Source organism: Protopterus annectens, chromosome 1.part2 (assembly GCF_019279795.1).
Source record: "Protopterus annectens isolate FY-2018-M chromosome 1.part2, PAN1.0, whole genome shotgun sequence".
NCBI lineage: Eukaryota > Metazoa > Chordata > Ceratodontiformes > Protopteridae > Protopterus > Protopterus annectens.
In genome coordinates this window covers 962,208,136-962,222,875 of record NC_056727.1, presented here as the reverse complement: position 1 = coordinate 962,222,875, position 14,740 = coordinate 962,208,136, and the positions used below count along the sequence as shown (strand labels likewise).

At 40.6% G+C, this 14,740-nt stretch overlaps 1 protein-coding gene across 2 annotated transcripts in view; it reads right to left on the bottom strand.

Annotated features, from left to right (window-relative positions):
• Positions 1 to 11,705, bottom strand: part of AK2 (adenylate kinase 2) — a 318,886-nt gene extending 307,181 nt beyond the window's left edge. Inside the window, exon 1 of one of the 2 annotated variants that reach the window (XM_044059921.1) lies at positions 11,538 to 11,705. In XM_044059921.1, the coding sequence (XP_043915856.1) occupies positions 11,538 to 11,636 (99 nt within the window). In that variant the 5' untranslated portion in view covers positions 11,637 to 11,705. The remainder of the gene's footprint in view (positions 1 to 11,537) is intronic. The other variant, XM_044059922.1, reaches the window with a different exon arrangement.
• Positions 11,706 to 14,740: the final 3,035 nt, after the last annotated feature.

Here is a 14,740-nt window from a genome sequence, read left to right as displayed (position 1 = left end):
TTGTGGGAGTGGTAACAAGTTGTTCCATAGCATTTGAGTTTATAAATTCTAGGAACCTTTGGGCTAGGGTGTTGGAGCTAGAGTAATGCTCCCAGTCTATGTATATAATGGTGTTTGGAGAGACCTTCATATTTTCCAGTGTTCTCAGGAAGGCCGAGTGGGGTTCCTGGGTTTGGGAGGGTGGTCTGTAGCAGGCTATAAACTGGAAGGCAGTTTTACCCACCGTTAGTTGCACATGGATACTTAGTCTCCGATACTTCGTGCTTTGCCACCAACCTGGAGGTGTGGGCATCTTTGACGAATATTGATATGCCCCCTCCTTTTGTGGTTCGGTCCAAGTTATTGAGCCGAAAAGCATGGTATGAGGTATAACCTGGTAGTGCTGGGGTGCTCTCGGGAGCCTTGAACCAGGTTTCTGTTACTGCACAGATATCGATGTTGAGTTTCGAGTGCGTGCATCTTGAGGTTTAGACTTCTGGCGTTGAGCAGCATTACCCCTGGTTTCTTATCCCTTGTGATACCTATGGAGGTGGGTTTGTCTTTTGGGCCTTGCTGAGCATGTCATCCCAGGCTGACAGGCATTGGATCCCCTTTGAATGACAGCAATACTTAAGCCAATTGTTGAAATTGATCATCTTGTCTTCATATGGTGGCATCATTCTTGGTGAGGGTAAGATGCTACTCAAGGTCAGGGTCATACCGGCCTGGGCCACATGCTCCGAGAGCTCCTCTATGTCTCTTTTCATGTAGTCCAGGGAGGTATGTCTCAGGTCATTCACACCAGCATGGACAATGACAGAGTCATATTTGTCCTTGCCTTGGAGTGACCCGAGTGCTTGTGTTATGTGGCGGATCCTAGTGCCAGACAGGCAGCTCACTGTGACCTTCTCCTTGTTCAGCCTGGTGAGCGGGACGTCCGTGTGCCTGACAATAGAGTCACCTATTACAAGTGTATCAGGTGTGTTGTTTAGCCTTAAGGGCTGTGACTGTTCGGCACACTGGCTTTGTGAGCTATGTGTGTTGCACGTGTTTTGTTTTGGGGCAGCGGTTGCTTGGGTGTCTGCTTTGGAGGTCTCTGCTGCTTTGGCAGATTTTTATTTAGAGCCTCCGAGTATGTTTTTGTGTGTTTATGTGTTTGGTTTGCTGTCGTGGTAGGTTTATGTGAGACTGGAATTGTAGTGAGTGTGGTTTCCTTCTCCTCCAGACTGGTTACGCCAGTACTGAGTTGAGAGAGCTTAGCCTCCAGTTTGGCTGTATGGATGCATCTCTCACATGTGTTGGAATTTGTTGGGAGGAGGAGAGGGTTGTCTGTGTACATGAGGCAGTTGTAACATTGCCTCAAGATTCCCAGATTCACCAGCTGGACCGGAGAGGAGATTGACAACTGACCTTTGGACATGCTAGAATAGTATTGGGAATTCCTTTATAATTGAAAAAAAGGGCCAATGGGGAACAAGGTACTCAAGGGGAGTTTGTGAGGGTGTAGTACTTTTAATTTTTTAGTGCTGACTTATATAATTGCTTTAGCGAGCAAGTGCCAGGCAACTTAAATGCAATGTGTTACAGGTAACTTAAATGTAAAAACGACAAACAGTAACTTACTTTTAAGTGAAACAAGGAAATAAGTACAGTAAGCAATGCAGATATCACTAGGGATCCACAGAAGCACTGAAAAGCCGCATTTTAGGTGGTATTAGCGTTTCAGGGAAATAACAAGCAAAAACAACAAGCATACAAACAAATCTAGATTCAGCAGGCCTGGATCTAGTCTATGCTACAGCAAACAAGGTGTACCAATTTCAGTAAGAAACAGTTGAAATATGCAGGCACTATAAGCCTTTAACCAGAAATTCCCAACCCAGAAGGGCAGAGTCCAGCCACTCCTCCCACAAGAGTGCAGACCACGAACCTTCTTAATGTAAAATAACTGGCATGAAGCCCAAGTGCTTAAACCAGAACTAATACACTTAGAATAACAGACACTGAGCCCTCAATCAGCAGTTCCCAACTTAGAAGGATGTAAGCTACCTGTCCTGCCACCACAGTGCAAGCCACAAACCTTCCTAATGTAAAACAACTGGTCTGAACCCCAAGTGCTTAATCCAAAAGACTTAGAATGATAGCTACACTTTAATCAAGTTACTACCAAGCAGTAGTAAATACAATTGAATACTTCAAAGAATGCCTGGATTAGTGCTGAAGTTATACAAACAAATCTAAATTCAGCAGGCCTGGATCTAGTCTACGCTACAGCAAACAAGGTACACCAATTTCAGTAAGAAGCAGTTCAAATATGCAGGCACTATAAGCCTTTAACCAGAAATTCCCACCTCAGGACAGAGTACAGCCTCTCCAGAAATTCCCAGCTCAGAAGGGCAGAGTACAGCCTCTCCTCCCACAAGAGTGCAGACCACGAACCTTCTTAATGTAAAATAACTGGCCTGAAGCCCAAGTGCTTAAACCAGAACTAATACACTTTTAGAATAACAGACACTGAGCCCTCAATCAGCAGTTCCCAACTTAGAAGGATGTAAACTACCTGTTCTGCCACTACAGTGCAGACCACAAATCTTCCTAATGTAAAACAACTGGTCTGAAGCCCAAGTGCTTAAACTAAAAGGCTTAGAATGAGTTGCACCAAGCAGTAATAAATACAACTGAGTACTTTTAAGATGACACAAAAGCAAAATAAAGTAGGAAGAAACAAATCCAGTAAAAGCAGAATTTTGTTTTTCAGAAAAGTAGCAAAAACAGTAGTAAAAAGAATTCACGTGCAAAGCAAGCTGGCACACTTGAGCATGTAGCAATTAGTCCACACACAGTTTGAAAAAAAAAATGTAATTAAATTAAAAAGGACTAAAAGCAAGTGCAGAAAGGGTTTATTAGGTAGAATGCGGTAAAGAGATGGGACTGGGGGAGTGTCCTAGATCAAATCTACAGTGGGGCGGGCACTGCAAAAGCCACCAAATTAAAACTACAACCAAGAACAGGGGGGGACAGTTTCAACGGAGATAGATACGAGGAATCACAGTGCAAATTATAACCAAAAGAATATATACTGATATCTGTATATTTGCAGAAAAGTAAGACAACATATATCCAAGTAACAATTTAGCTCTATAATACAGAATAATACAAAAAATATATACTCGGCTCTATATATTTGCAGAGAGTCTTGTAGGGCTGTCTCTCATCAATCCACTTTTCTATATGTAATACATCAGGTACTATATGTAATACCCTTTACTTTCACCTCTTCTTCAACCATGGGTAATTAAGAATGGAGACCACGTCTACAGGCAAGAAGATAAAATTAGAGGAGAAAGAAAAGACTCAATAGTATACGAGGGTAAGAAGTGAGATACTGGCATGTCAAAAATTTGCAAAATGCCTACTAACTTGACTCTGCTGGTGTGTCGACCCCCAAAAAAAAATAATAATAATAATAAAAAAATAAATAAATAAAACAGCATAGCTCTCAATCCATCATGGATAAGTCTCAACAGAATCAAGGACAAAACTAGAAGTAAGAGACATGGACATTTTTAAAATGCTAGTAATATTAATTTGAGGCACTGACAGAAAAAAATGAATGTGAATACATACACATTTTCTGAAGACAAAGCAGACTCTTTGGTAACTTGGCGTTGGTGAATTCTGGGGTGTCACTCAAAATATCGTGGTGTGTCAAAGGTTTGCCACCACTGTTTTAGTTGGTTCCAGAATACTAAAAAGGGGGAGACCAAAGAGAATTTTTATGGGAGGGTTTCCTATACACAGACAGCCAATGTTGACAGACTCAGATTGATTAGTAGAAGAGGATTTCATTTTATTGAGATTTAAGAATTCAGCTGGTACTCCTTTGTAACCATACACTACTGTACTATACTGCAATGTATTGTAATATTATTCTATGCAGCTTTGCTCCCTGGGCCTCCGTCGCAAAGGGGATTGCTAGTCATCCCAATCAGACTATTCCAGTAAACAAATACTAAAAAGGCCTCAAGTTTAGGATATTAAAAGCAAGGGAACCAAGAAACAGAGTTCTCTGCTGTGCCACTCAGACATTCTGCTGTTGAAAAGACACTGTAATGATGTACTCTTTGGGGAGACAGTGTACTGAATCTACAGTGGTGAAAGATGTGGTATTGTGCCAGCAGAATGTCTTTATCAAATACAGGTGTAGTGAGACATCTTTTTGACCAAAAAAAGCAGAGAGATTAAAACTTCGATGTAGAGATCTAGTGTTAGAAGTTTAGGCTTTGATCCTACCAGATCATAGGTACCCCTAAAGTGCTGGGTTATTTCTAGTGGCTCTAGGTTACACTGTATGTGCCAATGACTGGGAAGGGGTGAGAGGTAGTGATAAAGATCACCAACTTGTTTTTGGCCTTCTGGATAAGTTTGATACTTTCAGCAAGTTTGGCAGGTGAGAAAGGTCTTCCTCGAATTCTTCGTCTGCACACAGAAGAATTTTGATGCAAAGAAGTTGAATGATAAACAAGGAGAAAGATCAAGGGTATAAAAGTGACCCCTGTTGTACTTATTTGCTTAAAAGGTAAGAAATGAGAGCTAGAAGATCAGTTTGAACTTTAAGCCAGATGCTGTTGACAAGTCCCTGAATCATGGGAGGAAGTCTTTGTGGAGGCTTACCAAAATAAGGGAGTTTAGTAGCAGATTGTGATTATTATGTCAAACATTTTTTAGAGATTGGTAAAGATTCAACATGTTAAAAATCCCTGATCGATGTGCTGCAGGATATCATTGTACTGTTACCAGACACCCCCCCCCCAAACCAAAAAATAAATAAATAAATAAAACTCTGTACATTCCATAAACAAGTTTTGCAAGGGTCAACAGGACTGATCTTGGTCTGAAGTCATTGGTGTTTTCAGGCTTGGCTAGCCTGGGAATGGGTTTTACTGCAACTTGTTTCTATGGAGATGGCACTGCGTTAATGAAGAAACGAACTGTATACATGATGCAAGGTAACAGGCACATGCTCTTTGCATAATATGATAAACCATAGCAGGAAGCCACCATTACCAGTTAAGTGTGTCTACAGAGATAACAGGATTTCATTTTACTGAGATATAAAATTGTATCCAGATATTTCTGAATTTCTTCATAGGTGAGATTTTTATTTTCTCAAAAGAAGAATGGGGCATATGGGGGTCAAGAGCACACTGGATGAGGAAAGAGAATTATTTTAGGAAGTCTACAACAAACAGGTTGCCAGATGGTGTAAATATAAATGTCTTCCTGTAGCATGTTTTTATGGCTGGGGTGCGTCATCCACTGATGCAGTTAATGGGTTTCCAGAATTGTTCTTGGACTGAGATGAATTTGCCAGTTTTTACATGAAGGAAAGCTTGTCTAGTTTTGCCAAATTCTGTCTCTTAATTTATCTATAAAGATTTTAGTTTACTTGTGATTTGTTGTTTTATGACCAACTATAACAAAAAAAAAAAAAAGTCTTGGTTAAGGATTGTAGGTGTTAGAGAAGCTGGTGTTAGAGAAGCTGTGATGTTACCACGGTCATGGTTTTGAAAGAGATTGGCGATTACGGACAATTGCTCTTTTAAAGCATATTATGTATATATCACTTTAGAGTAGAAGGTGGTAAACTTATGAGGTTGCTTATGCTGGTGCTGGTATTAAAGTGAATGTCAACAGCAATGCTCACTAAAGGCTGTAGGATACCACAGTTAGTTACTTCTGTGTGGTATGTTTATGCTAAGAGAGCATTTTCCTATTCTAAAGTTGTATCTGGTAAGTTCTTTGATATGAGTAATGTTAGAGTGTTTAAGGAGGGCTATTGCTTCTGTGTAAGACAATAAGAGAAAGTCTGGGTTATAGTCACCAAATACACAAATCTTTTTGAATAGTTGCACAATGCAACATTTCATTAAATCAGTTGCTTAAATTCTGTGGAACAGTTTTGGAGACAAGAAGGTAAGCTAGCCCAAGGGTTACAGTACTGATTTAGAATTGCAGACTTAAGATTTGCCATTAGGGTGAATGTACTCGGGTTGTTTTTTTTAGGAACATGGTATCTCTACTAGCTCTTGTTCATAACCTAATGTTGAACAAACAGTTGCAATCCAGAAAAAGTTAAGTTTTGGGCTGCCTTTTTTTTAAAAACAAGACTCCAAGATTCTTTTGAGTGGGCAATTAAAAAGTAGCCCAGCTTTTGCAGCCTGTTCGTGATAGCCTCTGCATCTTGGTGAAAAGTTTGTCCGTCTGTCTAACAGGTTAGGGACAGATGTTCATTGAGGGCCTGGGTTTGTTTCCATGAAGCTTGTTATTAGGAGTATACTATTACAGCAAATGGAATAAGTTGCACTTGTGCAGTGTTTGGTATGTGGTAGTAAATCAGAGTTATTTACACTGGCAATATGTTTAGTAGACAGAATGACTGAAATAACTATACAATGAAACCGATGTATTTTATGACTAGAGTTCTGTCTGTTTTTGTTCAACAAAATGATGAAACCCAATTCTCAAGAGTTTTATAACTCTCTATGCAAATGGGCTTCCCTACATCTGCCTTCTGCAGGTTTTCAGTGTCTTTAGAGTTTAACTGCAGAAACAAGGTTTACTAATTTCTGCAAAAGTGTTTAGCACACAAAGAGCAGACAGGACATTCCATGGACCATATGATCATAGGAGGTTACTATCCAAGTTTTACTCTTATTTCCATGATCAGCACCTATCACCCCTGTCCAAGAGGGACACTGTAAATTCATCTCAGGGGTTCCACCAGTTACCCATCCAACCGTCCAGACTGCATTTGAAGAGGGCCAGTGAGGTGCTCTGCTTGGCATGAAGCGGGAGTCTGCTCCAAAGGTGTGACAACCTCTGGGAGACAAATCTGTCCCTCCAGCAGGTTCCATTAATGTCACATACTAGGTTACGGCCTTTAAAGCAAGTAAGACAAGTACCATTCGACTTACGGATATGCAGAATTTCCAATAAAGCAGGGTCAAAGATTGCCCTATATGCAAGGCAGAGATCGCCACCGAGTAGTCTGTATGAAACAATACAGGGATAGTGAATTCAGATGATCCTCATAGGACATATGCTGAAGACCTTGAATTTTCCTTGTAAGGAACCTCTGTGGTCTCTCCAATTGCTGCAGGTGCGTGGAAAGGTACCTATCAAAAGGGTATTGTACTCAATTATTAGCCTGATGAGGGAAGAATACAATTTTTTTTCTAGAGGCAATGCTCTTGCTTATTAAGTGCTTAACATTATACAACGACCCCCCCATTAAAATTCAAAAACGTGCACGCCGATTGGTCAGTGTGCACGTTGTAAATCAGAGTTATAGTAATGGAAAAAGTACGGGTGATCGGACCTTTTTCCACTACAACTCTTTTTACAGCAACGGAGCACGCAAGATCTCCGTTGCTTCACACTGTCTCGCTATGTTAAACTCCTTTAACATAGCGAGACAGTCTGTAAAGAGCAACGGAGATCTTGCTTTCTCTGTTGCTTTTTTCAAAACTGCCTCGCTATGTTAAATGGGTTTAACATAGCGAGACAACTTTAGAAAAAGCAATGGAGATTCTCCATTGCTTTTTTAAAGCTGTCTCACTATGTTAAACCCATTTAACATAGCGAAACAGTTTGTAAAAAGCAACGGAGATCTTGCTTTCTCCACTGCTTTTGCCCACAGCTCTGATGTACTGCATAGGCATACGCATGCGCAGTACATCAGAACTGCCACAGAATACCAGACAGCTGTGGAAGGGCAGCAAGGAGGCATTATACAATGCCATTATTTAAGAAAAATAATTATTTTTTCTTAAATAATGTCATTGTATAATAGCAATAACCCACTTCTGGGTGTGGGTAATGCTGGATTTACCCAAGGTTGGCTTTGTTTGGCCACTCGGGCTTCGCCCTCATGACCAAACCACACCAACTGTGGGTAAATCCAGCATTACCCGCACTCAGGCATGGGTTATTGCTATAATATACAATGCCCTTCTTACCACTGTGGATACATGGTAATCAAAGGTAAGGTTGCTGTCAACCTGTGTGCCCAGGTCTTTCACCACCGAGTGCGGACTTAGGCTGTTGCTATTGATGTGGTAGTTAGGAGGAACATCGTTCTTACCGAAAGGGATAATATATTTATTTGCACAGAGTTTAAAGCCATAACTTTGGCACCAATCATTTGTTTGTGTACAACCCTCTTGTAGGATATTGACATTGTTTGGAGATTCTATGATCACTCCCAGTTTGCAGTCATCAGCAAACTTTGTCATCCACAGACCTTTAGTTTTAGCTTGAACTTCAGAGAAATAGATTCCAAACAGTAGAGGTTCCATGACTGATCACTGTGGAACACTGGTTACAAGTCTGCTGTTGGAGGTGGATTCCCCTGTGAGCCAGTTAGCAACCCATCTAATGATATACGGGTGGATACCTAGATGGGCGAGTTTTCCAACTATGCTGGAGTGGAGGATAGTTTCAAAAGCCTTGGATAACTCTAGGTAGGTTGTATGCACAGATTTCCCCTCATCGAGGGCCTTGGTGACTGTCTCGAAGAAGTCCACCAGGTTTAACAGGCACAATCTCTCATTGACAAATCCAAATAGAGTAGGTCAAGTGTTTGGAGATCACCAATATCTTTATTGATAAGATCCATGACGATTCTCTCTATGGCCTTGCAGATAAGGCTAGTCAGGCTAATAGGTCTATAGCTCCTGGGGTCAGCAGAAGTACCACCTTTGTGCAAGGGGATAACTGTGCCCTTTTTCCATTCAAGTGGGATGAATGGAGTGATTAGACTGACTGAAAAGAGTACCCAAGGTCATTGCTAATTCTTGTTAGAGCCCATGTAGGACACAGCCTGGATGTTATCATGTCCCATGGATGCTGTGCTTTTGACCTTAGAGAGGGCATTCACGACCAGCTCTTTAGAGATACAAGATAGAGAACACAGGGTAGAGATGTCCTGGGATAAGTGTGGCAGGGACAGGGGAGTGAAGTTTTCAAAGAACCTGTTGGCTAACAGGTGAGAAATGTCCACAGGATCAGTATATGGACGTTGCTTTCAAACTTGTAAAACTAATTTCTTTAATGTTAATAACCTGATGGATGAAAACCAAAACAGAACAAAAGCTCTTACAACAAATTCAGGTCTCAATTTAAGTTTCACTTCCTTCAGGAAGTCCATCTCGGTGTACTTGCAAAAGACCATGCTGCTTAATACATGCACACCCATAGTGTTTTTATAACTGGTGGTACTAACTGCTTGACTGGCAGGCATGCTAATTTGCATGTCACATCATGTCTATACTACTGAGAACCATTTAATATTCAAATCCAATAACGTCTGCTCCTCTTAAAATTTGTGTTTTTGTGACAAACTACTGAGAGTTTAAGTCAATAAATAATGACATACATTTGAGTTGCACAGTTCATAACCTTCAGGAAATGTACGCCAACACAAAACCTGTTGTTCCAACATTCTGAGCATGTAAGAGTATTATCTAAAAACTGTCTGTATTTTTGCCCACCCCCCCAATTATTTAAGGCTCTGTCAGAGTTCTTCTGTTAGGAAGTTGATGGGTACGAATGAATCAATCGCTAAGGAACATTAGTAGCAAAAATAAAAAAGTTAAGTACAGCGACGGACAGAATGCGCACTCACCTGTGGTTTGCAAAGGAAAGATTGTGCAAGTTGTCCAGTCACTGGAAAGCATTGGCTCTGATGCCTGGTGTAAGTCGGGGATGGGACTAGAAACCTCCTGCAGGATGCACTTAACTGTTCATGCAGGTTCCGAGCACTGACAAGCGGTTGGGCAGGAGTTACATTGGCACTCTTGAAAATAGTTTCTCCCCTACAAATAGAAGCTGCCCAGCAAGTGTTCTCCTAGCAGAAGGTTATGAGGAAGGCAGCAGTCCCTTAATATTACATTTATAAACACATTTTACCCAAGCAACAAACTGCAACCTTCAGAGTGTGTTACTTTAGTAACATACAGGCTTTCTGCAACACTTTGTTGCCTTTTACTTTTGCATGCCACTCCGTTTCAGTGCGTTATGTGGATCTGGTAGATCATTAGGAAACGTTGTTTATAATTCAAAAGGGCCATTTAATGTCGATGCATTTTACTTTATCTGGTGCTTAACACAATCTGTAAAAGAAGGAGTTGGACAGGGTAAGTGAATGTTGTGTTTATGACAGTCACTGTGATATGTTTGCCATTAGAGCAGAACCTCACACTTCCTTCAGCGCAGACATGGCAATCAATATTCATTTTGGCTCAGCAGCTTCAACAGGCCGGCTCACTATAAACTATATTTTGTATACTTCGACATGTACCTCTCTTTTTCAAACCCACCCCCCACCCCACCCCCCAGGCGATCTTGCAATCAGTTCATATGAATCAGTACTCTATAAGGTAGAAAGATAAGTCAAAACAGTCAGTTATGCCAGCCAATCATCAACAACAAAAAGTTGAAGCCTGTCAAGGGACAAGATTAGAAAGAAATAAAACAGCAAGCAGTATTTCTGTGCAGCTCCCTGGCTTACATTACAAAAAATAATAATAATAAACACAGGAAAGCACAACTACTCTTAATTAAGAGCCAGTACAGAATTTGACTGTACATCTGACCAAACACTAAACAAAGAGAGTGTACAGGCATGCTACATAAACACTTGCTACACGTTTTTATAAAGTGCAAGCTTGATACCAAGGCACACCTATAACTTGTCACCCTCTAAGACAGGAATAAACATGCTGACTGAGAATCCTGCAAAGTTCATAACCTGCTATCACTTCGCAAATACTTTTCACTCTATATACAGGCATCCTGAGCAGCATCTAATCAGCCTACGTCAAAGGAAAAATCATTTAAAAAGGAATCACTTGAAAATATAGTGTTTATGATCAGCTTTTAAATCTCTCATATGCACATTTTTGATCTCAAAAGAAAACAAGACATCTGACGTACTGACTACAAATAGCTTACAAGAGGGCCACCGGCTGTTCTTCTGCACCCTATAAAAACACTACTGGTTCTGCAAGCCTGTGAAAATAGTCAGCCCCGTCCCCACTCCTTGGACTGTAATACCCCTACCCTTTCACAGTGGCCTGACATTGGAACGTAAGCCAAAGTAAACCCGTAACTAGGGGTCACACTCGCCTCCTTTCACTTCTCCTTATTAAAGTGAAGCACTTCCACCCACCACGTGAAAGACCTTTACCCAAGTACTACGTGGAGCGGCTGTCCCAACAAAATTCAAAGGCCTTCCTGAAGGCATGCTGCTATCTGCAGCATACGCGTGCCCTATTGCTTGCTATAAATATCATACCACTACAGCACTGCTGCCGATGAATCCAACTATATGCTCTCCATAATCTTAAACATGAAGCTACACAAAAACTTTAAAAACACGTGCAAACCATTCTTAACTCAAGTTACAAGACACACTCCCAGCAACAAGTAAACTCATTCAGTATAGCTGACAGCAACCTTAACGAAAAAGTCACCTAACCTACTCATTCCCTTACCTGAGTACCCTTGCCAGCTCCTGGCGGGCCCATAAGGACGGCACGAATGCCCTTCCTAAAGTTTTTCACTGTTTCTTCGATATGCCCTGTAGGTGCCATTCCTAAATGAGTCCTAAAAGCAACCACTGCTACTGAAAGGGAATACTAGAGGTGGCATCATCAATCCGCCCACTTAACGCAGCGTAAGTCTCAAAATTATAGCGCTTATTGATTGGATGACTAGGTTGTCCTCACCAAACCACGCCCACTCCACGGTAGTATGTAAAAAAGGTTACGAGATATTCCGACGTGCTAGGTGTTTACTGGTAGGTATGCTGCTTTGCAGAAAATGGGAGCATTTGCTAACATGAATTTATAGTAAAATTTGTTGTTAGCTGAATAAGATCTGTTATTTTGGTTTATATTTGTGGTAGATATTCAAGAGTGATCCCGCGTGCATGTCTATGAGTCACACGATGTGGAAGTGGAAACTGGGAAAAACACACACAACCAGGACATCTAGTTTGCTAATGTGTAACTGTCCTTGAAGAACCTTACTTGGGTGGAGTTCTTTCGTACTTCTTAGGTGTGGAGCAACTGTTGACGTAAAACGAAGGGGGTTCATATTACATTTAAATTGTTTTGTTGATGATACATTTATGATTCATTATTATTCCTTATTTTTAACCCCTATTGATTTTTCGGGGAGTTGGGACGGGGACACCATGACAAACGCTACCGACATTGACGAGTGTCACTATCGATGACGTGTTTTACATACTTCACAATTGTCTCGGCCTTTTTGGATTGTCTCTGATATTACCTGAAGTTTTAGACTTGTTCCTCTTAATCTCTCTAAAAACTGGTGACGACTTTTGGAGAAAAGTGGTGAATTACACTTGATAAATAATGACAATAATTAGAGTTATAGACTTTAACTTGAAAAAAAATCTTTGTGTCAAGTTAAAAAGGCGGAATGTTTTTAAAGTGTCACAAATTATTTCTTGATTTTTTTTCCTAATTCGTTAAGAGGTGTGTTTAGCTGTTTTAAGTTTTCCCTATTTCTGTATTTCTGTGTAACGATTATCAATCTAAAAAAATAGCTCAATAATGTGACGTCCGGCTATATCCCACCGGACTGAGAACAATAAAATTACATCCCTTACTATCCTGGGTCAGCAACTAAGGAGCGTCAGTCCTCACTACTGACTCCAGTATGAGGCTGTCACTTAAATAGAAGTAATATTTCACAATCTTCCCCTAACAGCACAACAGGAACAGCTCTGTTTTCCTGGGACTGGGCTATATACCTCTGTCCACCCCAAATGTATTTTCTTATTATACACCAGAGCAATGTGTCCCAGTTTAAGACCTCTGATACACTCACACTCAAAGTAAATTTAAATCTCACACATTGAAACACTTCTGGGAAAACCTGACACATATTTCCAGTTGTGTCCCTTTTCCAAAATAATATGGTAACACTGCCACCAATCAGAGTGTATTCATGCCCGTCCAAGGTGCCCAGTTATGAAAATTAAATATCAAAATAAATGATAGCTAAGAGAATAAGCGACCGGGCCTTCGAAGTGACCTGGGAGTATCAAACGGGTATAAGCACTTTCTAATCTCTAAAGAAAAACACTGATTTCCAGCCACAATGTAAAGTAATGAAAAACATTTATTAATAAGTAAAATAATTACAAGAATGTAAGTCAATAACTCTCAATAAACACTAGAAGTCAATCACTGGAAATGTAATATTAAACTGCAGGATAGAAGTCCATTATTCTAGAAAAACTCTATCTTAATAACTAAGCTTTCTTAATCTAACTAAAGGATACTGTCCCTGATCTAATCTAGCACATAAAAACAAGACTAAGGAAGGCTTAGTTTTTTTTGGTGAGTTCTGTTTCGTGGGTGTCCACTGACTGCATAGCACTGTAACTGACTGTACTTTACAAAACTGCCCAGTACTTGATAAACTGCTCAGTCACAACTGTCTTATTTTAGAAAATAATAGTCAGCTGTTTGAAAAAAGTTATTTTTCTATCAATCAGCTATTTAAATAATCACCTACAGCCAGGAAAATTCTGATGACATCACTCACTGTTCAGCTGATCCTCCACAGTACTTTAGAAAGTCCCTCTCAACCATGCGCAATTAGAAATGCATCAGAACACCGACAGATTCTCTAAACATTCTGTATGTTTGTTTGTTTGTGTCTTTCGGCTTTTCCCTGTTAGGGGTCGCCACAGCAGAACTCTGGTCTGCTAATGATTGGCAGTAGATTTTTACGTGCTAGCTTGCCAGGCCTAACGCACAACCTTCAACGAAGGAATGCCCATTCAAGCATGTCGCCACACAGAAGACGCTCTAACCGAGAATCGAACGGGCAATGTCTAACTGTGAGGCGACAACGCTACCGCAGCACCACCACCAAAGTAACTAAAAGTTTGTGTCTTTCGGCTTTTCCTGGTTAGGGGTCGCCACAGCGGAACTCCGGTCCGCTAATGATTGGCAGTTGATTTTTACGTACCAGATTGCCAGGCCTGATGCACAACCTTCAACGAAGGTACACCCATTCACGTATGTCTCCATGCAGAAGACGCTCTAGCTGAGAATCGAACCGGACAGCGTCTTACTGTGAGGTGACAACGCTATCGCAGCACCACCACCGCGGGTCTCTAAACATTCTGTATAAACCGGGAAATACTCAACATTCTAAAACTTATTTACATTTTCACAAATAGACATGCTGGCATACCATATAAGTTAATCCAGAATATACAAAAATCTCCTGCCAGCCATGCTAACACAGATGGCAGTGTTTTAATTGTCTTCACAAATAAACAAAAATCATAAACAATATATTTAAATAATAATGGCTCCTCTTAAGAAGTCACACAGATTTACTCTGTCCTTGTTTAAATACATACCCCCTTGATCCTTACCCTAAATAAAAACTCTGTCCCTCACCCTAATCCTAAAATCCACAGCTGCCTCTCAACCTGTAGCCTTAGCTGCCTACATACCTCTCAACCTGTAGACATTGAAAATAGGAATTAGGGCCTGTGAAAAATATCCAGGCTGCAAATAAAATTCTGGACATCTAATTAGCATACATTTTGAATACAAATACCACTTAATACTTCCAGCTTCCATTAGGAATGTGAGACATTACTCAGAAACACGTTTAAAAACAGTGTGTCAAAAAATGATGG